At 43.9% G+C, this 24871-nt stretch overlaps 1 protein-coding gene across 1 annotated transcript; it reads left to right on the top strand.

Moving 5' to 3' along the window:
• The first annotated feature begins 506 nt into the window (after positions 1–506).
• LOC130294652 (indolethylamine N-methyltransferase-like) lies at positions 507–22120 on the top strand. Its single transcript, XM_056544830.1, has 3 exons — positions 507–657; positions 20836–21043; positions 21697–22120. The coding sequence occupies exons 1-3, from the start codon at positions 507–509 to the stop codon at positions 22118–22120; spliced, it is 783 nt and encodes a 260-aa protein (XP_056400805.1).
• Positions 22121–24871: the final 2751 nt, after the last annotated feature.

The raw sequence follows: 24871 nt of genomic DNA, 5'->3' as shown, positions 1-24871 counted from the left end.
CCCAGCATGCCTGGACAGCCGAAGGCTGTCCGGGCATGCTGGGAGTTGTAGTTTTGCAACATCTGGAGGTCCGCAGGTTGAAGACCACTGATGAAGGGATTGACAGGCGGTGATGATGAAGGGGGGGGGATGATGACGGGAGTCTGGATGATTATATGGGGGGGGGCTGATGTATTTCCCACCCTAGGCTTATAGTCGAGTCAATAACTTTTCCTTGTATTTTGGGGTGAAATTTGGGGCCTCGGCTTATATTCGGGTCGGCTTATACTCGAGTATATACGGTAAACTTCTTGAGATGATAACAAAAAAAACAAAAAAACACATTTGGTTATTTCAACAAGTTAGTCTTCAACACATTTTCCCATGACTGACTCATGAATATAATAACTCGTAATGTAATAAGAAAATATTTCTAACGTACTGAGTAGATGTATCCCTTGTAATAATATAAAGACCTGTAGCTCTGGTGTAGATACAGTCACCTGTCTGTGATAGAAGATTAGACGATGGATTCCGGCTCCCATAAGATCTATCATATACATGGATTTGATTCCAGACAATTACTGGAGGATTATTTTTCAGATAAACCTGATATGGTCTTTGAAGAGGATGCCTTGATGTTTCCCATTGAAAATCTTACAAAAACATTCACAGAAGGTATGTATCTTGAATATTCTATCTTTAATTGGTCATAAGCTACATTAGGCAGCTAAATACAATTGCAAATTAATTTTTGGGTTGTTTGAGATCGGAACTGGCAACCCCATTGCCCCAGTCATCACTATGCATTGTACAGAAATGTAGAATTGAGTGATGAACGGCTAGCCAAAAGTTTTAGAGCATAATTACTAATTTGTAGTTTACCAGTTTGTGCCAATGACATTTCCCAACCTATTTTAGGTTTTCACAACCCTAGAGTTTTTAAGGGCATATCCAAGGATAAGCATTAAAGAGGTTTTCCGGGAAACCCTAGTGCTTAGCCCTGTGTCTCCCAGTGGAATAAAACAACAAACGCCAATATACTTACATAATCCGCCCCAAGGAGCTGTCATATCTTCTGGGGGATATTGAAACAGCATAGTTGGCTTACCAGTAATTCCAAAATGATGGAAATAGGAAAGCTCGAGAGCTGGCTGTGCTATGTTGTTTTCAATTATTTTATTTTTTTTATATAATGATGAAAAAAAAGATTTATTCCATAGAAAAAAAAATGTTGTGTATATTTTAACCCTTTAAAAGGGTACTCCGGTAGAAAACTTTTTTCTCTTTTTTCTTTTTTAAATCAACTGGTGCCAGAAAGTTAAACAGATTTGTAAATTACTTCTATTAAAAAATCTTAATCCTTCCAGTATTTATTAGCTGCTGAATACTACAGAGGAAATTATTTTCTTTTTGGAACACAGAGCTCTCTGCTGACATCATGAGCACAGTGCTCTCTGCTGACATCTCTGTCCATTTTAGGAACTAAAGGAAGAGAAAAAAAAGAGAGGACAGCGCCTCGTGTAATCCTGCAAATATAGAGGAGGGGTGACAGTCTAAAAAATGGACTCTCACCTGTAACTCCTCTTGATTTAGTGCATATCACCCCAAATAACGGGGTACCAGGGAACTGCAGGCCGAAGGAGTAAATGCTGGATACCGAGTAACCGGGTCCAGAACTAGGAAAATTCAGGAAACAAAAGAAACTCCAAGATTGGCGCTGTCCCAGTGAAGGCAAAAGTTCAGTACTTATTCAAGTAAAACCATATTTATTGATTAAAAACTGTTTTACAGGCACATCAGAGGCAAGACGCGTTTCGGGTCAATGTGTACCATTTCTCAATTGCAGATGACCCGAAACCCGTCTTGCCTCTGATATGCCTGTAAAACTGTCTTTAATCAATAAATATGGTTTAACTTGAATAAGTACGGCACTTTTGCCTTCACTGGAACAGCGCCAATCTTGGAGTTTCTTTTGTTTCGTCATTTTAGGAACTGTCCAGAGCAGCATATGTTTGCTATGAGGATTTTCCCCTACTCTGGAAAGTTCTAAAAATGGACAGAGATGTCAGCAGAGAGCATTGTGCTCATGATTCAGCAGAGAGCTCTGTGTTCCAAAAAGAAAAACATTTCCTCTGTAGTATTCAGCAGCTAATAAGTACTGGAAGGATTAAGATTGGCACCAGTTGATAAAAAAAAAAAAAAAAAAAAAAAAAAATGTTTTCCACTTTAAGGACACATCCGATTTTTGCATTTTCATTATTTTCTCCTTGCGTTTTAAGAGGCATAACATTTTTTTTTCCATTTACAGACCCATAAGAGGGCTTGTTTTTTTCCACGACTAATTGTACTTTGTAATTACATTTTGTAATTTTACCATAAAATGTACAGCGCAACCAACAAAAATATATTATTTGTTGGGAGAAATTAAAAAGAAAACTGCAATTTTGCTAATTTTAGGGGCTTTCATTTTTATGTTGTACATCTTAAGGTAAAATTGTTATTTTATTTTTTTATTCTGTGGGTCAATACAATTAAAATGATACCCATGATTACGTGCATTACTGTTACTGTACTGCTTTTACAAAAACTCAAACTTTGTTTAAAATTGCCCTTTTCTGACCCCCTATAACTTTTTAATATTTCTGTACCCAGAGCTTTATGATGGCTAATTTTTTGCCGTTATCTATACTATTTTTGTTTTGATTGAACTCAATCACTTTTTAATATTTTTTTTTGACATGTGATGTAACAAAAAATCAGTAGTTCTGGTGTTTTTTTTTTTTTTTTTTTTTTGCATTTACGCAGTTCACCGTGTGGAATACATAACATTACATTTTACTAGATTGGACATGTAAAGGGGTACTCCGCCCCTAGACATCTTATCCCCTATCCTAAGGATAGGGGATAAGATGTCAGATCGCCGGGGATCTCGGCTGTGGCACCCCGCTATCATTACAGCACAGAGCAGACTAGCTCCGTGCGTAATGTCCAGCGATACAGAGGCCAGAGCATCATGACGTCACGGCTCCGCCCCTCATGATGTAACGGCCCGCCCCTTAATGCAAGTCTATGGGAGGGGGCATGATGGCTGCCACGCCCCCTCCCATAGACTTGTATTGAGGGACAGGCCATTACGTCACGAGGGGGTGGGACCGTGATGTAATGATGCTCTGGCCCCTGTATTGCCCATCATTATGCACGGAGCGAGTCTGCTCTGTGCAGTAATGATAGTGGGGTGCCGCAGCCGAGACCCCGGGGGTCCCCAGCAGCGGGACCCCAGCGATCTGACATCATATCCCCTATCCTTCGGATAGGGGATAAGATCTCAAGGGGCAGAGTACCCCTTTAAGCATTTTTAACCCCAGGACCACAGGTTTTTTTTTTTTCATGTTTGCACTCATATTTTCCACCTCACCTTCTAAAAATCATAACACTTTCAATTTTTCACTTACAGACCCATATGAGGGCTTGTTTTTTGCACCACCAATTGTACTTTGTAATGACATCACTCATTTGACCACAAAATCTCTGATAAAAAAAAAGATTTGTGGGTCAAAATTTTAAAAGATACCATTTTGTAATTTTGGGGGCTTCCGATTCTGCACAGTAAAGTTTTTGGTAAAAATGACCACTTATCTTTATTCTGTATGTCCATACGATTAAAATGATACCCACATTATATAGGTTTTATTTTGTTTTACTTCACTTTTTCTTTTAAAAATAAACACATATTAATTTTTGTTTACATATTTTTTTATCGTAAAAATGGGGTGATTCAAACATTTATGAGGAAAGAGGTCAAATCACATTTATTAACTTTTTTAATTTACTTTTTAATTTATTTATATTTTTAGTCCCCATAGGGGACTATTACATGCAATCCTTAGATTGCATGAACTGAACAATGCAGGACAGGAGCATCAAGGGACAGATAGGACGTTGAGGAGACAGGTTAGTGCCCTCTGTCATCTCAGCTGTTTGGGACGCAGTGATTTCATGTGGCGGTCCAGAACTCCCGCTGAGCTAACCAGGATGACTTTTCTTCCGTTTTAGATGTTGCAATCAACTATAATTGCTGCACCAAAGGTAAATACCGGACATCAGCCCGATCAGCAATGTCCGGCATTAGCCGCAGAGAGCAACTGGTGTCCATTGTCTTTAAGGAGTTGATGTTTATATAAAAAAAAAAAATATATTTTGCCAATTAGCAAAGAAGGTTATTTTTTATATTTATTTTGGACTTTTCAAGTCCCCATAGGGAACTCTCCAGGCTTTACAAGAACCTTGGCCATCCTGCAAGTTGGAGAGGTGAAGAGACCTCTGGCAGCCATTTACCATTATCAGACCCCCACAATTGCACACTTAGAGTGTGGTAAGCCCACCTGAGCCTCCTGTTTAGCTATAGATGCCGTGAAAAATCTGGGTAAATGGCGGACATAAGTGTGATCGCTGATGTCCACTACTATCAGTGAGTCTCAGGCTGCTGATAGCAGTCAGAGCTTACCTGCTATGTAACGAGCAGGTTCATAGCCATGCTGCAAAGTTACTCACTGCAGCACCATTCATTTATGGTGTCTAAGGGGTTAACACAGGGCCAGATTAAGAGCATCATGGGCCTGGTGCTGAAGATTTTGGTGGGCCTACAGTTGACATGACACAACAGCTGGGTTGCGGCTATTTGTGGGTTTTAGCACAATGCCATTTACTTACATTATGTGCAAACAACATGATACACTGAGTGTGACGTAGGTAGGTATTTAATTGGGTTGTTTGCTGGCTGGATAGGTAGCTGGGTCGGTTGTAAGCTTGCTGAGTAAGTAGTTAGGTAAGTAGCTAACTAGGTAGCCATGTAGGTAGCTATCCATGTATGTAGATAGGCAGGTAGGTAACTAGCAATAATCCCCATCAGAGCCGTTTTTATACATACGTGGGCCCAGTAAAAGACTGTAGAGGAATAGTGGTGCAGTTGCCCGTAACAACCAATCAGACCAATTCTTGCCTTTTGAGAAATGAAGGAAGCGATCTGATTGGTTGTTATGGGCAACTGCACCACTCTTCCTTTGCACAGGTAATCTGTTTATATGCTGTATGTTTATAATAGTTGATCTATTATAACCAGGGCCAGATTAAGGCTGCCTGGAAGATGGAGCATTTCATTATGTTGGCACAGTTCCCCACATTAGGTGCAGTATAGTTCCCCCACATTAGGCGCAGTATAGTTCCCCACATTAGGTCATTAGGTGCAGTACAGTTCCCCCACATTAGGTGCAGTATATTTCCCCCACATTAGGTGCAGTATTGTTTACCCCACATTAGGTGCAATATAGTTCCCCACATTAGGTGCAGTATAGTTCCCCCACATTAGGTGCAGTATTGTTCCCCACATTAGGTGCAGCATAGTTCCCCCAAATTAGGTGCAGTACAGTTCCCCCACATTAGGTGCAGTACAGTTCCCCCACATTGGGTGCAGTCTTGTTTCCCCCACATTAGGTGCAGTATAGTTCCCCACATTAGGTGCAGTATAGTTCCCCCACATTACGTGCAGTATAGTTCCCCACATTAGGTGTAGTATAGTTCCCCCACATTAGGTGCAGTACAGTTCCCCCACATTAGGTGCAGTATAGTTTCCCCCACAGACATACAGCCTCCAGCCATATACAGTGTATGTCTGGAGGCTGTATGCCTGTTTACTGCCCCAGTGTTCCGACCATCACTCCTCCGGTCTGGGGACCCTAGTGACCGGGGTCACGATCTACTGCTATGGCCTATGGGCCAGAGCAGTAGGTCCCGGGACTGGGGAGCGGAGGTCGGAACACTGAAGATGATGTGCCGCTGGTGACTTACCATGCACGTGTCCTCCTCGATGCTCCGCTCTGCTTTACTCCTATGGGCGCACGCACGGGACATCAGTGACATCCCTGCGTGTGCTACCTCCCAGCGGCCCCTGCATTTTTAAAGTTAACGTGGGGGCCGCCACAGAGAGGTAACCGCCGGGACATCCTTGTGTCCTGAAAAGATTTTTCGGGACACAGGGATGTCCCGAATGTGACGGGGGCCCCCTGCGGGCAAGGGACATCGCATGGCCGGCCCTCTTTTTCTGTAAATATAGCTGTCGTGGGCCGCCCATGCTATTCGCTGGGCCTATTTTAACTTAGGGGCCTGGAGCAGCAGCTCCATCCGCCCCTACATTAATCCGGCCCTGCAAAAATATGTCTAAATTAAATATTTAATCCATAGCAATTGATTAAAAAAATCTTCTCCTGTTGTTTTATATCAATATCAGTGGTATCGCCCCCTGCTGTTCCTTGTTCTTCTTAACATTGAAACATAGAATGTGTCGGCAGATAAGAACCATTTGGCCCATCTAGTCTGCCCAATAATCTGAAACCCATCAATGGTCCCTGGCCCTATCTTATATGAAGGTTAGCCTTATGCTCATCCCATGCATGCTTAAACTCCTTCACTGTATTTCCAGTGACCACTTCTGATTTCTAAGTTCACCTTCTCCAGCCTCTAATAGTAGACAGATAAATTCTATTGCTGGCATACTGGCCATGTGCATTACAACCTTTGTACAATTGTAAAGGACATACTTACTTATATACTTCCAAAATACTGTTTAAGTAAAAGGAGCGGAGCATATTTAAGAGAAGAAAAACTGCCACAAGAGGACATAGTTTTAAATTAGAGGGGCAAAGGTTTCTGCAGTAATATCAGGAAGTATTACTTTACTGAGAGAGTAGTGGATGCATGGAATAGCCTTCCTGCAGAAGTGGTCGCTGCAAATACAGTGAAGGAGTTTAAGCATGCATGGGATAAGCATAAGGCTATCCTTCATATAAGATAGGGCCAGAGACTATTGTTATGATTCAGATTATTGGGCAGACTAGATGGGCCAAATGGTTCTTATCTACTGACACATTCTATGTTAAACTGCCTCCCACCCTCATAGATTTTTTGCTTGAGGATGCTCCAAAGGTCCTCAGTAAGATTGAGGTCAGGGGAGGATGGAGGCCCCACCATGACTTTCTCTCCTTTTAACCCCAAAGCAGCCATTGATGCAGAGGTATTTTTTGCAGCATGAGATGGTGCATTGTCATGCATGAAGATGATTTTATTATGGAAAGCATAGTTCTTCCTTCTGTACCAGGGAAGAAAGTGGTCAGTCAGAAACTCCACATACTTTTCAGAGGTCATCTTTACATCTTCAGGGACCCTAAAGGGGCTGACAGCTCTCTTCCCATGATTCTGGGCCAAAACATTACTCCACCACTGCCTCGCTGACGTCGCAGCCATTTTAACCCCTTAAGGACCAGGCCATTTTACACCTTAGGACCAGAGCGTTTTTTGCACATCTGACCACTGTCCCTTTAAACATTAATAACTCTGGAATGCTTTTAGTTATCATTCTGATTCTGAGATTGTTTTTTCGTGACATATTCTACTTTAACATGGTGGTAAATTTTTGTGGTAACTTGCATCCTTTTTTGGTGAAAAATCCCAAAATTTGATGAAAAAATTGAAAATGTAGCTTTTTTCTAACTTTGAAGCTCTCTGCTTGTAAGGAAAATGGATATTCCAAATTAAATTTTTTTTTTCACATTTCCAATATGTCTACTTTATGTTTGCATCATAAAATTTATGAGTTTTTACTTTTGGAAGACACCAGAGGGCTTCAAAGTTCAGCAGCAATTTTTAAATTTTTCACAAAATTTTCAAACTCACTATTTTTCAGGGACCAGTTCAGGTTTGAAGTGGATCGGAAGGGTCTTCATATTAGAAATACCCCATAAATGACCCCATTATAAAAACTACACCCCCCAAAGTATTCAAAACGACATTCAGTAAGTGTGTTAACCCTTTAGGTGTTTCACAGGAATAGCAGCAAAGTGAAGAAGAAAATTCACAATCTTAATTTTTTACACTTGCATGTTCTTGTAGACCCAATTTTTGAATTTTTACAAGGGGTAAAAGGAGAAAATTTATACTTATATTTGTAGCCCAATTTCTCTCGAGTAAGCACATACCTCATATGTCTATGTAAATTGTTCGGCGGGCGCAGTAGAGGGCTCAGAAGGGAAGGAGCGACAAGGGGATTTTGGAGAGTAAGTTTTTCTGAAATGGTTTTTGGGGGGCATGTTGCATTTAGGAAGCCCCTATGGTGCCAGAACAGCAAAAAAAAAACACATGGCATACCATTTTGGAAACTAGACCCCTTGAGGAACGTAACAAGGAATAAAGTGAGCCTTAATACCCCACAGGGGTTTCACAACTTTTGCATATGTAAAAAAAAGATATAATTTTTTCACTAAAATGTGTGTTTCCCCCCAAATTTCACATTTTTGCAAGGGTTAATAGCAGAAAATCTCCCCCAAAATTTGTAACCCCATCTGTTCTGAGTATGGAGGTACCCCATAAGTTGACCTGAAGTGCACTACGGGTGAACTACAATGCTCAGAAGAGAAGGAGTCATATTTGGCTTTTTGAGAGCAAATTTTGCTCGGGGGGCATGTCACATTTAGGAAGCTCCTATGGTGCCAGGACAGCAAAAAAAAAAACACATGGCATACTATTTCGGAAACTACATCCCTCAAGAAACATAACAAGGGGTACAGTGAGTATTCACACCCCACAGGTGTTTGATAAATATTTATGAAGTGGGATGTGAAAATGAAAAATTGGATTTTTTTACACTAAAATGCTGGGGTTACACCAAATTTTTCATTTTCACAAGTGGTAAAAGGAGAAAATGTCACCGTAAGTTTGTAAATACATTTCTTTGGAGTAAGGACATACCTCAAGTCTAGGCGTAAACAGCTTGCACACTGGTCTGAGAGGAGCAGGTCGCATTCAGGGGCCTTGAGCTTCTGCGTTGCGGCCTAAGGAGCCAGAACAGTGGGACCCCCCCTCAAGGGGCATTACATGGGGTAAATAACTGGGGTACACTAAATAACTAAAATGGGGTACAGTGGGACATAAAATTATAAAACAGGTTTTGATCCCAGAATGATGACCCAGAGCATAGCCAAAACTAAAAAATATGCCCACCCCAAACCCTATGCTCTGAATCATCATTCTGGGAATGCGACGTGTGTGGCCGTCCCTAACCTGTTGCCTCAAATGCGCACCCCGCTCAGGTGGAGAGAGAGCGCTGCGCATTTGAGGCAACAAAAAAAGTCCCCGATGATAGTGACTCAGTAACCCATGACCCAGAGAAAAAAATACCCCCAGAGGTCTCATCAGTTTTTTTTTTTTTTTTAGATGAGGTTTTTTTGGGCAATTTAGTGATTTTATGGTGTTAAAATTTGGAATGTACTCTGGACATGGTACATTGGGGTCAAATTATGGAAAATTAAAATGAAAAGGGAAAATTTAGTACTCCATGGAAGTGTGATACTCCCTGAAGCAGTTTTTAATGCAGAGGCCCGGATGATCGGGGCAAGTGTCACACTGAGTGGTGGTGTCCTTCCATATCCCCCTCCTGTTACACACTCTGCATTTTTTCTGGGATCGTCCCTTCTTTCCAGTATGGGGGACTTCACCTGGAAAGTGTTGGCCTGGGACGATCCTGGCACCTATAACTCCAGTTCCTTGGGAAGTCCGGCCTGCTCTTTCCCGGTCGCCAAAGATCAGGACCTTTAGGACTTCTTCTTGGAACTGGAGGAATGTCCCTGTGTTGCCAGCGTACTGGGACAGTACAAAAGAGTTGTACATGGCAACCTGTAACATGTAGACCGCAACTTTTTTGTACCATACCCGTGTTTTGCGCATGGCCATGTATGGCTTGAGGACTTGATCAGAAAGATCAACTCCCCCCATATACCGATTGTAGTCCAGAATACAATCGGGCTTGAGGACCGGTGTTGTGGTACCTCGCACAGGGACAGGTGAGCTGCCGTTACCATGAATAGTGGTCAGCATAAGGACATCCTTCTTATCCTTATACCTGACCAACAACAGGTTTTCATGGGTAAGGGCACGGGACTAACCCTTGGGCATAGGTGTCTGCAGAAAATTTATAGGGAGGCCTCTCTGGTTCTTCCGCACGGTCCCACAAGCGGACGTGGATCTGGCGGCGAGGGATGTGAAGAGAGGGATGCTGGTATAAAAGTTGTCCACGTACACGTGGTAACCCTTATCCAGCAAAGGGTGCACAAGCTCCCAAACGATTTTCCTGCTAACACCCAGAGTGGGGGAACAATCTGGGGGTTCAATACGGGAATCTCGTCCCTCATACACTCTAAACTTGAGAGTGTACCCGGAGGTACTCTCACAAAGTTTATAGAGCTTCACGCCATACCGTGCCCGCTTCGAGGGAATATACTGGCGGAAGATGAGTCTCCCCTTAAAACTGATAAGAGACTCATCAACAGAGAGGTCCCTGAGCGGTACATAGGCCTCCAAAAATTTGGCCCCAAAGTGATCGATGACCGGCCTCACTTTGTAAAGCCGGTCATGGGCGGGATCACCTCGGCATAATGCAAGCATTTCTGAATCGCCTCGTACCGCCTCCGTGCCATGACCATACTGTAAAGCGGGGTCTGGTAGAAGATGTCCCCGCTCCAGTACTGTCTGACACTTGGTTTTTTGACCAGGCCCATATGCAGCAAGAGGCCCCAAAATGTCCTCATCTCTGCTGCATCAATGGCGTACCGTTCATTGGGCCTGGCCAAAACAGAATCAGGGTGGTGGGCGATGAACTGCCTGGCGTACAGATTCGTCTGCTCCACCATTAGATTGACAAAACTGTCACTGAAAAAATAACTTAAATAGTCAATTTCAGTGAATCCAGAATTGTCAATCCGGATTCCGGAGTCGCCAACAAACTCCGGAACCCGTGGCTGTTAAGCCTCTGGGTGTCTCCAGACAGGTTCACCGGAAGGGGGCTCTGGTAAACTTGTCTGGGGGGTCGGACTCCTAGTACGAGCAGCATCACCACTCGCACTAGGGCCGGCCACTGGGCCACTATCATGGGGGGTGCGTGGCCTCACCTGGCGGCGTCTCCGCCGCAGTATAGGTGACTCATCATCAGTACTAGATGATGAGGAGGACGATGAAGAACACAGGAATGTTGGATCTTCATCGTCCTCACTGACAGATTCGGAGTCGGAGGCAAGAAAAGCATATGCCTCCGCTGCCGAAAATGCCTGGCGAGCCATCGCCTTTTTTCTACGGTGGTGGTGGTGGGGGGGGGGGGGGGGTTGGTGGCGGGGGTGGCGGGTGTGTGTGGGGGGGGGGGAGGCGAGTATGTAGTGTGTGTGATTGGTGTAACTAACTGTATGGGGGGGAAAAAAGTGCTGCAGCAAAAAAAAAAAAAATGGCCAAATGCAGCGCCCTGAATCCCTAATAGGGCCCGGGTCACACTAAAAAAAATTGTTGCGGACCCTTTAGGTCCTATTAGGGGGTCAGGGGGGGGGGGGGGAAATTTTAACTTTTTTTTTACACTTTTTTTTACTTTACTTTTTACTTTTTGTTACTGGTTAACCCTACCTGTCCCTGGGGCTGTACTCTCTCCCTGCTCTAAGGGGGTCTTCCTCTGTGAGGGGCTCCGATCTTCACGGAGGGGGGGTCCCTGGCTCCTTCTCGCAGCTCTGGCCGCTGAATGAACTCAGGGAGCAAGCAGAGCCGCGAGAAGGGGCCGTTAACCCCTCCCCTGCCGGCTGCTATTGTCCGGCCAATAGCAGCGATCCTGGGGGGGTGACGACATCGCCACCTCCCCATAGATACAGAGGGTGATAGGGGGTGTATCCTACACCCCCGATCACCTTGTATCTCCGGGTACGCGGGTCACACGTGACCCGCATCACCGGAATCGCAAGTGTGAATTCACTTGCGATTTTCGGCGATCGCCTACATGGGGGGGTCTGATGACCCCCCTGGGCATTGGCGCGGGGTGCCTGCTGATTGATATCAGCAGTCACCCCGGTCCGGTCCCCGCCCGGCGCGCAGCAGGGACCGAAATTCCCACGGGCGTACAGGTACGCCCTTGGTCCTTAAGTACCAGGGAGCAAAGGTGTACCTGTACGCCCTTGGTCCTTAAGGGGTTAAAACAAGGGGGCCGTCCACCAACCATCCACTACTCCATCCATCTGGATCATCCAGGGTTTGCGAACAGGACTTTTTGAAAGTTAGTCTTCATGTACCGTATATACTCGAGTATAAGCCGACCCGAGTATAAGCCGAGACCCCTAATTTCAACCCAAAATCCCAGGAAAAGTTATTGACTCGAGTATAAGCCTAGGGTGGGAAATACCTCATCCCCCCCTGTCATCATCCAGACCCGTCATTAACATCCTCATCATCATCCCCTTGTCATCATCCCACACATCCCCCCTTCATCATCCCCTTATCATCCCACACATCCCCCCCTTCATCGTCCCCTTGTCATCATCCCACACATCCCCCCTTCATCATCCCCTTATCATCCCACACATCCCCCCTTCATCATCCCCTTGTCATCATCCCACACATCCCCCCTTCATCATCCCCTTATCATCCCACACATCCCCCCTTCATCATCCCCTTGTAATCATCCCACACCCCCCCTTCATCATCCCCTTGTCATCATCCCCACCCCCCTTCATCATCCCCACACCCCCCCCTTCATCATCCTCTTCTCATCATTCGCCCTCAGTGGTCTTCAACCTGCGGACCTCCAGAGGTTTCAAAACTACAACTCCCAGCAAGCCCGGGCAGCCATCGGCTGTCCGGGCTTGCTGGGAGTTGTAGTTTTGAAACCTCCGGAGGTCCGCAGGTTGAAGACCACTGCGGCCTTCAACATGCGGACCTCCAGAGGTTTCAAAACTACAACTCCCAGCAAGCCCGGGCAGCCATCGGCTGTCCGGGCTTGCTGGGAGTTGTAGTTTTGAAACCTCCGGAGGTCCGCAGGTTGAAGACCACTGCGGCCTTCAACATGCGGACCTCCAGAGGTTTCAAAACTACAACTCCCAGCAAGCCCGGGCAGCCATCGGCTGTCCGGGCTTGCTGGGAGTTGTAGTTTTGAAACCTCCGGAGGTCCGCAGGTTGAAGACCACTGCGGCCTTCAACATCATCCAGCCCCCTCTCACCCCCCTTTAGTTCTGAGTACTCACCTCCGCTCGGCGCAGGTCCGGTCCTGCAGGGCTGTCCGGTGAGGAGGTGGTCCGGTGGGATAGTGGTTCCGGGCTGCTATCTTCACCGGGGGCGCCTCTTCTCCGCGCTTCCGGCCCGGAATAGAGCCGTTGCCTTGACAACAACGCATCTGCGTCGTTGTCAAGGCAACGTGACTATTCTGAGGCCGGGCCCGAAGCGCTTAGAAGAGGCCTCCCCGGTGAAGATAGCAGCCCGGAACCACTATCCCACCGGACGACCTCCTCACCGGACAGCCCTGCAGGACCGGACCAGCGCCGAGCGGAGGTGAGTACTCAGAACTAAAGGGGGGTGAGAGGGGGCTGGATGATGTTGAAGGCCGCAGTGGTCTTCAACCTGCGGACCTCCGGAGGTTTCAAAACTACAACTCCCAGCAAGTCCGGACAGCCGATGGCTGCCCTGGCTTGCTGGGAGTTGTAGTTTTGAAACCTCTGGAAGTCCACAGGTTGAAGACCACTGCGGGTGGGGGAGTTCACTCGAGTATAAGCCGAGGGGGGTGTTTTCAGCACGAAAAATCGTGCTGAAAAACTCGGCTTATACTCGAGTATATACGGTATTTTTCTGCCCAATACAGCCATTTATGCTTGTGAGCATTGGTTAGTGGTCGCTGAATAGAAGGTTTATGCACAGTTGCAAGACACTGGAGGACTCTACACCTTGATGTCTGTGGGACACCAGAGGCACCAGCAGCTTCAAATATCTGTTTGCTGCTATATAATGACATTTTAGCAGCTGCTCTCTGTATCTGATGCATGGATCTGGCAGAAATCTTCATCAATGTTCCTTTATCTGCACAAACCCATCTGTGCTCTGAATCAGCCACAAATCTCTTAATAGTGCGATGATCACGCTTAAGTTTTTGTGAAATACCTAATGTTTTCATACCTTGTCCAAGGCATTGAACTACACTGCTAAAAAATAAATAAAAAATAAATAAAAGGAACACTTAAACAACACAATGTAACTCCAAGTCAATTACACTTCTGTGAAATCACACTGTCCACTCAGGAAGAACACTGATTGACAATCAATTTCACATTTTGTTGTGCAAATGGAACAGACAACAGGTGGAAATTATAGGCAATTAGCAAGACATCCCCAATAAAAGAGTTGTTCTGCAGGTAGTGACCACAGACCACTTCTCAGTTCCTATGCTTCCTGGCTGATGTTTTGGTCACTTTTGAATGCTGGCGGTACTTTCACTCTAGTGGTAGTATGAGACAGAGTCTACAACCCACACAAGTGGCTCAGGTAGCAGCTCATCCAGGATGAAACATCAATGCAAGCTGTGGCAAGAAAGCTGTGACTGTAAGCGTAGTGTCCAGAGCATGGAGGCAGTACCAGGAGACAGGCCAGTACATCAGGAGGAGGCCGTAGGAGGGCAACAACCCAGCAGCAGGACTGCTACCTTAGCCTTTGTGCAAGGAGGAGCAGGAAGAGAACTGCCAGAGCCCTGCAAAATTACCTCCAGCAGGCCACAAATGTGCATGTGTCAACTCAAACGGTCAGAAACAGACCCCATGAGGGTGGTATGAGGGCCCAGCGTCCACAGGTGGAGGTTGTGCTTACAGCCCAACACCGTGCAGGACGTTTGGCATTTGCCAGAGAACACCAAGATTGGTAAATTCGCCACAGGCGCCCTGTGCTCTTCACAGATGAAAGCAGGATCACACTGAGCAAATGTAACATACGTGACAGAGTCTGGAGACGCCATGGAGAACGTTCTGCTGCCTGCAACATCCTCCAGCATGACTGGTTTGGCTCTGGGTCAGTAATGGTTTGGGGTGGTATTTCTTTGGGGGTCCGCACAGCCTTCCATGTGCTTGCCAGAGGTAGCCTGACTGCCATTAGGTACCAAGATGAGATCCTCAGACCCCTTGTGAGACCATATGCTAGTGCAGTTGGCCCTGGGTTCCTCCTTATGCAAAACAATGCTAGACCTCATGTGGCTGGAGTGTGTCAGCAGTTCCTGCCTATGGACCGGCCCACCCGTTCCCCAGACCTGAATCTGATTGAGCACATCTGGGACATCATGTCTCGCTATATCCAGCAATGCCACGTTGCACCACAGACTTTCCAGGAGTTGGCGGACGCTTAAGTCCAGGTCTGGGAGGACATCCCTCAGGAGACCATCCGCCACCTCATCAGGAGCCTGCTCAGGGAAGTCATACGGGCAAGTGGAGGCCACACACACTACTGATCGTCATTTTGACTTGTTTTAACCCCTTAAGGACAATGGACGTAAATGAGCGTCATGGTGCCGTGGTACTTAACGCACCATGATGTACATTTACGCTCCGTCATAACCGCGAGCACCAGAACGGTGCTCGCGTCATGTGCGGCAGGTCCTGCTGTTATCTGCAGCCAGGGACCCGCCGGTAATGGCGGACATTCGCGATCCCACGGATGTCCGCCATTAACCCCTCATATGCAGCGTGGATCCGATCATTCAGCATGGCAGCCGGAGGTCCCCTCACCTGGCTCCGGCTGTCTCCCGGGGTCTTCTGCTCTGGTCTGAGATCGAGCAGACCAGAGCAGATCACTGATAATACTGATCAGTGATATGTCCTATAAATAGCACTGGACAGTATTAGCAATCAAATGATTGCTATAAATAGTCCCCTACGGGGACTATTAAAGTGTAAAAAAATTAAAAAATGTCAAATAAAAAAGTAAAAAAAAATGTGAAAAATCCCCTCCCCCAATAAAAAGATAAAACGTCCGTTTTCCCATTTTACTCCCAAAAAAGCATAAAAAATAATTAATGCATATATTTGGTATTACCGCATTTGTAAAAGTCTGAACTATTAAAATATATTATTAATTATCCCGGCATAAACGGCATAAACGTAAAAAAATTAAAATGTTCCAAATTGCTGCTTTTCTGTCACATTTTATTCCCCCCAAAAAATTATAAAACATTTATAAAAATTTAAACCTAGGCAGAAGTGGTACTGATAAAAACTACACATCATGACGCAACAAATGAGCCCTGAGCCCTCAAAATGCCCCATATACGGAAAAATTAGAAAGTTATAGGTGGTCAAAATAGGGCAATTTCAAACATACAAATTTAGTTAAAATGGTTTGAGATTTTTTTTAAGCGGTACAATTATAGAAAAGCATATAACATGGGTATCATTTTAACCCCTTAAGGACGCAGCCCTTTTTCACCTTAAGGACTGAGCCCTTTTTCGCAATTCTGACCACCGTCACTTTACGAATGAATAACGCGAAAACGCTTTTACCGAATATTCTGATTCTGAGATTGTTTTTTCGTGACATATTCTACTTTATTTTGGTGGTAAATTTTCGGCATTACTTGCATCCCTTTTTGGTGAAAAATCCAAAAATTTCATGAAAATTTAGCATTTTTCTAACTTTGAAGCTCTCTACTTGTAAGGAAAATGGATATTCACAATAAATTTTATTTTTATTCACAAACACAATATGTCCACTTTATGTTGGCATCATAAAACGGACATATTTTTGCTTTTTGAAAAAATTAGAGGGCTTCAAAGTAGAGCAGCAATTTCCAAAAAATCTTTGAAAATTGCTAAATCTGAAGGGACAGATGCTACAGAACTACAACTCCCAGCATGCCTGGGCAGTCCAGGCATGCTGAGAGTTGTCGTTTGGCAGCATCTGGAGGGCTACTGTTTGGGCACCACTGTAACAGTGGTCTCCAAAGTGTGACCCTACAGATGTTGCAAAACTACAACTCCCAGCATGCCCAGACAGCCTTTGGCTGTATGGGCATGCTGGGAGTTGCAGTTTGGCCTTCCTAGTGGTTGCCACAGTAAAGATCGTTTTACTTTCACTTTCAATTACCCCCCCCACCGTCGATTCCCTACCTGATCCAGTATCCAGCAGTCTTCAGCGAAGAGCCCGGGTCCCCCAGGCATCTTCTCATGCAAGTACGGCCTCCATCTTCTTCCCACGATCCCCTCGACATCCAGGGGCGGGCAGAACGGGGGGTTCCCCTGTCCTGCGCTGCCATTGGTCAGAACTCCGTTCTGACTAATGGCAGGGGATAGGAGGAGATTGCAGCTCTGCGACCTCACTCCTATCCCTTAGGCTGATCGGGGCTGTCGCTGACAACTCCGATCAGCCCTATTTTCCGGAGTGACCAGAGACCCGATCAGCCCGGAATTGGAGAAAATCGCATGTCTGAATTGACATGCGATTTTCTCCGATCGCCGACATAGGGGGGTCTCAGGACCCCCCTGGGCGATGTGCCGGGGTGCCTGCTGAATGATTTCAGCAGGCATCCCAATCCGTTCCCCAACCGGCTAGCGGCGGGGACCGGAATTCCCACGGGCGTATCCATATGCCCTGCGTCCTTAAGGACTCGGGATGCAGGGCGTATGGATACGCCCTGTGTCCTGTAGAGGTTAATTGCATTGACCCATAGAATAAAGAAAAGATGTAATTTTTATCGTAAAGTTTACAGCATGAAAACAAAACCTTCCAAAATTTGCTAAATTGCCGTTTTCTTTTCAATTTTCCCACATAAATAATATTTGTTTGGTTGCGCCGCACATTTTATGGTAAGTGATGTAATTACAAAGTACAATTAGTGTCTCAAAATACAAGCCCTCATATGGGTCTGTGGATTTAAATATAAAAGAGTTATGATTTTTAGAAGGCGAGGAGGAAAAAATTTAAATGCAAAAATAAAATTGGCATGGTCCTTAAAGCCAAAATGGGCCTGGTCCTTAAGGGGTTAAGGACATTTCTTAAAGTTGGATCAGGCTGTAGTGTGGTTTTCCACTTTAATGTTGAGTGTGACTTCATATCCAGACCTCCATGGGTTGACAAATTTTATTCCCATTGATAATTTTTGTGTGATTTTGTTGTCAGTGCATTCAACTGTGTAAAGACGAAAGTATTTCATACGATTAGTTCATTCCTTCAGATCTAGGATGTGTTACCTTAGTGTCCCCTTTATTTTTCTTGAGCAGTGTCTTTCAATCTTTTTGGCAGCAGAGAGATGCCTTTTCTTCCCCATATTGCCTGAAAATGGTGTCTGCTTAAAAATACGGAACACCCACCTTTAGTAGTTTTTCCTTAAATTGGGCTCATCTGGCAATCTAATTATCACAGGTGTCCAAGATTGTTTTCAGTGATCAAAAGACCCCTGAGACACCCTGAAAAACAAAATATTTAATCTTTGTGACACTTAAATAGAATTTGCATAATAATTTGGAACAGGTGTAGTTTAGTAAATATCATAACATGTAATTGTTCTTATATTGTACCTAAGATATATGTACCAAAATATGTACAAAAACATATCTTTATTTTACTTTCATACCCTATTCTTCTTGTACCTTGTCTTACTTTTACTTTTTTATTTTTACTTTGACATAAGTTTGTGACTCCACCTTCTACTAAGTTTGAACCTTTCTATACGGAGCTGGTAGCGCTCTTTACTATTAAAAACTTTGTGTATGTATTACTTCACATGCAAAAAAATCTACAATCGATCTAACAAAAGTCAGTTTCATTTTCTCACTTAGTAGTGGTAACAGATTCATTAAGTGCGAATGTCGCACAAAAAAGTCCAAATCCCTCCAAAACAAAGCACATCTAGGAAATCACATCAGAGGAAAAGTTGCTGAGTTGTCCATAGCAACCAATCAGATTGCTTCTTTCATTTTTCAGAGGCCTTTTCAGAAATGAAAGAAGCAATCTGAATGGTTGCTATGGGCAATTCAGCAACTTTTCCTCTGGACAGGTTTTGATAAATCTCCCCCTTTTTGTACAACTGTAATTTTTTTTTGTGTGCAAAAAGCATAAAAATCATAGAAAATGGTGATCTGAAGTATTGTTGTTTGCTTATGTGCACCAAATTTATCATCTCCCCCTGCGAAGGTATGATGAATATGCCACATATAAGCAAAACCAAAGCAAAAAAAGAGATGACTTCAAAATTCACTTTCTAAAGTCAACAATGATACATTTCCCTTAAGGCTTCACTTCATGACTGGGCTACCATAATATTGCAGGAGACAGGATTCATAGACATACTACAGTGACCCCCCGACCTATGATGTCCCTGACATACGATCATTTCAACATACGATGGCCTCTCAGAGGCCATCGCATGTTGAAGGCAGCATCAACATACAATGCTTTTGTATGTCGGAGCCATCGCATAAACGGCTATTCGGCAGCGCAGACTGCTTCAGCTGCCACCGGATAGCCATTTGCGGTGCCCCGTGTGGTCCGCTGACGATCACTTACCTGTCCTCGGGGCTCCGGTGCGTCCTCTTTGGGATCCCCTGCATCGTCGGCGCTCTCCATCATCGTCATCACGTCGCTGCGCACGCCGTCCCATCATCCAATAGAAGCGGCGTGCGCAGCGACGTGATGGCAGCGACGGAGAGCGAGGATGCCGGGGAAGCAGAGGCCTTGCCGGAGTGTCAGGAACACCACGGGGACACAGGGACGCGGCGACAGCGATGAAAGGCGACATCCAGGGCAGCAGTGACGAGCGGTGACGGTCCGGAGCGGCGGGGACAGGCGAGTACAACTTCCTATACCAGTGGTCTTCAACCAGGTTGTAAACCACTGTCCTATTCTTTTCATTGCACGGATCCCTCAACATATGATGGTTTCAACAAACTATGGTCCATTTGGAACGGATTACCATCGTATGTTGAGGGACCACTGTATAGCCCAATTCTATCTAGTGACTGATGGGGATGTAAACATCCAAACCTCGACTAATCAAAACTTCTTTAAATGTCTGTATGAAATATCATTAGTTTTTTTATTTTTTTTTTATAATGCTAGTAACTCCTGAATGTTTTTTTTTCTAACATAATAAATAAACTGGCAAGTACAAGTACACCTGGTAGAAAAGAATCTGGGTGTACTAGTAGATCATAGACCACAGAATCACATGTAGTGTCAGGCAGCAGCTTCTAAGGTCAGCAGGATACTGTCATATATCAGAAGAGGCATGGACATAATACTACCCCTTTATAAAGCATTGGTATGGCCTCACCTGGAATATGCTGGTCAGTTTTGGACACCAGTTCATAAATGGGACATTGTGGAGCTGGAAAGGGTGCAGAGACGCGCAACTAAACTAATAAGAGGCATGGAACATCTTAGGTATGAGGAAAGATTAGAAGAATTACATTTGTTTAGTCTTGAGAAGAGACACTTTGGGGGTGGGGATGTGATCATTGTACATAAGTATAAGAAAAAAATTTGGTCTAAAGGGGGGGGCACACCTTCTTTACCATAAGAACTGGGAAATTATGGAACAGTCTACCTCAGGAACTGGTCACAACAGAAATAGTTGAAAGCTTCAAAATAGGGTTTGATTCATTCCTAGAACAGTATAACATTAATGCTTATGCATAAATATAGTCACATCCCTTCCCCTTCATCTAACCATACCCCTTCCCTTCAATTCCTTGGTTGCTCTTGATGGACATATGTCTTTCAAACATACAAACTATGTAGCTATGTAATAGATTAATGCTACTAAAGAACTAACTAGCTAACTAACTAACTCTAAATAACAATTGAGAATTAGTTCATTTTATTTCTTCTTTTCCTTTGGAGGGGGAAGTAATTGAAGAGCAATGTCTCTATATTTTGCCTCAAGTGACATACATATAGTATATTATTGTATATCTGCAATATTTATGAGTTTTTCATATGTTAGAGTTTCCAGTATGACATTTTGGATTATTTTTTCTGCAGGCCACATTAAAGGAGATGTCCTGATTGACCTTAGCCTAGGTTCCTTGGTTCATCATCTGTATTCGGCCTGTGAGTTTTTCCGACACATCATAGTCCTGAAGGTCAGTGACAGATGCATAATGGAGCTGAAGAGATGGCTGGACTCACGGACAGGAGCATTCAATTGGGGACATGCTGCAAAACTTCATTTAGAGAAAGAGGGAAAGAGGTGAAAAATAGGTGGAAACACGCTGTTGTTGTCACTACTGTACAAGAAATAGAAATGCAGAGTTAGAAACATTTAGGCATGGCTTCTACCTACCTTATGTCTGAAATACTAGTCTTTTCCAGACCAAATGTTAGACATCAGTAGAATTATATTCAATTATCCAATAAGATCAATACTCTACTTCAGGATCCTGAATAAAAAACAGCACTGTATATATTTCAAACAAATAGAAAAAAATTAGGGATCGAAAATTAAGGGAATAGAAAAAAAGTTAAGGAATCCTTTATTAATAAGGCATACAGACAAAAACCTCCGTCAGAAGCCTGTATGCCTTATCAATAAAGGATTTCCGAACTCCATGTTATGGTTAGTGCCCGTCTTCATTTTTTTTTCTATTTGTTTGGACTGTTATACTTACCTATGTGACAGAGCACCAATGTTTGAAGAAAAACAGTGTGGGCTACTGACATAATGACTAACCCTCTCACCAGAGACTGTGATTTGGACTTGTGGTGAGTAGATTAACTCTCTATTTACATACTGGTTGAATGCAAGTCTTTCTCCTTCTACTGAAGATCAATAGTCCAGAGCTAACTATTTAGCTTTAATCCTGCCCTTCTGATTGACTGTTTTTGTTTTCCTATTTCTTTTAGCGACCAGTTAGAAGACACAGAAGGAAAAGTGAGATCAGCCGTTCTACATGTCCTAAAATGTGACCTTGAGAAGGAAAACATAACACATCCGATAGTCTTACCCCCAGCAGATTGTATCATCAGCGCTTGGCTCCTAGAGTATACCAGCAAAGACCAAGATGATTACAGGAGATATATCAGGAAGTTCTCAAGGATGCTAAAACCTAGAGGACACCTGATAATAACTGGGAGCTTGAATACAACATATGTAATAGTTGGGAAAGACAAGATCCATTGTTTAAGATATGATGAGGATTTTGCCAAGAAGGTTCTTTTCGAAGAGGACTTTATTGTTGACTACTGTAAGGTTAAGAAGAGAACGGCTGTGAGTGACCTTACTGACTACAAGGCCGTCATATTCATTGCAGCTCACAAGAAGAAGTAGGTCTTAGCAGAATTATCACATTAAAGCAGATATATCAGTAGGTTGCCAGGATATAAAGCTTATTGGTTAATTGACCTGTCCAGTACCAAGATACTAGACTTTGGAGCCAACTGGGTGTTCCCTTCGGCTTCTAAACCTCAACAAAATTTGTCTCCTTACCCAGACAGTCACTCTTCTCTTTGCATCGGTACCTGCTCTACATGATTGACAGGAGACTAACTGGTAAAGGGGCTAAACTTTGCGGCACTTTGGCAGCCAAGGCAAATACCCTGCTGGCTCCAAAGCCTAATTTGCAAATACTTTTTAATCTCTGTGCTGGAGGGGTCTTGTAACTGAAGGCAGAGTCCGTACTTTATTCCCTAAAAACCTGCTGAAAGGTCTGCTTTAAGCTCTGTTTTCTTGCATTGAAGCCTAGGTTTCCCCAACATATATAAACATTCAACATTTACCACTGTATCGAAAAAAAATAAAGTTATTTCAATCTTTTTTTTTTTTTTGCAGTTGCCTGCATTTTTCCATACAGTTAATAAACATTATTGCTACATTAAAACATGGCAACTTCAAACCTCGAAGTATTCAAAATGACATTCAGTTAGTGCGTTAACCCTTTAGGTTTTTCACAGGAACAGCAGCAAAGTGGAGGGAAAAAAAATCTAAATCTCAATTTTTTTACCCTAACATGTTCTTGTAGCCCATTTTGTTCAATTTTACAATGATTATAAGGAGAAAAATCCCCGCAAAATTTGTAACCCAATTTCTCTCGAGTAAGGAAATACCTCATATGTTGACGTAAAGTGCTTTGCGGGCTCACAACATGGCTCAGGAGGGAAAGAACAACTGTGGGATTTTGGAGGGTGAATTTTGCTGAAATGGTTTTTGGGGGGCATGTTGCATTTAGGAAGCCCCTATGGTGCCAGAACAGCAAAAAAAAAACAAAAAAAAAAACATATGGCACACTATTTGGGAAACTACGACCCTCAAGGAACGTAACAAGGGGTACAGTGAGCCTTAGCACCACCAAAGGTGTTTGATGGGTTTTGTGTTGAAGTTGGACGTGCAAATGAAGAATGTGATTTTTATCACTAAAATAATGGTGTTACTCCAAATTTTTCATTTTTACATGGGTTAATAGGCAAAAATTGACCCCAAAGTTTGAAGCCCAATTTCTCCTGAGTAAGGAAATACCCCATATGTGGACGTAAAGTGCTCTGCTTACGTACTACAGGTCTCAGAACAGAAGGAGCGCCATTGGGCTTTTGGAGAGAGAATTTGGTTGGAATAGAAGTTGGGGGCCATGTGCGTTTACCAAAACCCCATGGTGCCAGAACAGTGGGCCCCCTCCACATGTGACTCTTTTTCAGAAACTACACCCTTCACGGAATGTAAAAAAGGGGTGCAGTATTTACACCCCACTGCAGTGCAGAATTTACACCCCACTGCAGTGCAGAATTTACACCCCACTGGCGTTTGTAAGATCTTTGGAACAGTGGACCTTTGTTCAAAAAATCTGTCAGACACCTGTGGGACATAAATGCTCACTCTACTCTAGTTTTCAAATTGGGGTCACATGTGGGAGTCCTTTGTTTTGGCACTATGGGGGCTTTGTAAACGAACATGGCCTTCAATTCCAGCCAAATTCTCTCTCCAAAAACCCACATTTTTCATTTTCACATCCAAATTTAATGAAAATTTGTCAAACACTTGTGGGGTGTTGAGGCTCACTATACCCCTTGTTACATTCCGTGAGGGGTGTAAATTCAAAATAGGGTCACATGTGGGTGTTTTTTTTTTTGCTTTTATGTCAGAACCATTGCTATCAGCCACCTCTGTGCAAATAACCAATTTAGGCCTCAAATGTACATGGTGCGTGAGCCTTTTTGTGCGCCCGCAGAGTATTTTACGTCCACATATGGGGTATTTCCGTACTCAGGAGAAATTGCGTTACAAATTTTGGGGGTGGTTTGTTCCTTTTACCTCTTGTGAAAAAGAAAAGTATGGGACAACACCATGGTATTGTAAAAAAGCATATTAGTGTTATTTTTTACACCAAAATACTAGTGTAGACCCCAACTTTTCCATTTCATAAGGGGTAAAAGGAAAAAAAAGTCCCCAAAAATTTGTAACACAATTTCTCACGAGTAGGGAAATACCCCATATTTGGCCCTAAACTGTTGCCTTGAAATACGACAAGGCTCTGAAGTGAGAGAGCACAATGCTCATTTGAGGCCTAAATTAGGGATTTGCACAAGGGCGGACCCGGAAGCAAGCATTACAATTGCCTCTGCCACCACAATTACCCTACAGCAGTGTTTCCCAAACAGGGTGCAAAACTTCCAGCATGCCTGGACAGTCAGTGCAATGCTTGGAGTTGTTGTGTTGCATCAGCTGGAGGCTCCTTCTAGAAAACACTGCTGTACGAGACATATTTTTAGGTGGGGAGGCAGTTTAAGGGGGTGTATATGTAGTGTTTTACCCTTTATTTTGTGTAGTGTAGTGTTTTTATGGTGCAGTCACATGGGCGGGGGTTCACAGCGAATTTCCCGCTGGGAGTTTGAGCTGTGGTGGAAAATTTGCCGCAGCTCAAACTTGCAGCAGAAAATCACTGTAAGCCCCCGCCCGTTTGAAAGTACCCTATACATTCACATGGGTGGGGGCACAAACCTGTCCAGTTATTGCAAAACTACAACTGACAGACCATGCATACTGGGAGTTATAGTTTTGCCACAGCTGGAGGCACACTGGTGAAGGTTT

This window comes from Hyla sarda, chromosome 10 (assembly GCF_029499605.1).
Source record: "Hyla sarda isolate aHylSar1 chromosome 10, aHylSar1.hap1, whole genome shotgun sequence".
Lineage (NCBI taxonomy): Eukaryota > Metazoa > Chordata > Amphibia > Anura > Hylidae > Hyla > Hyla sarda.
The sequence above is the reverse complement of the archived record's forward strand: the minus strand, read 5'-3'. Positions and strand labels throughout refer to the sequence as shown.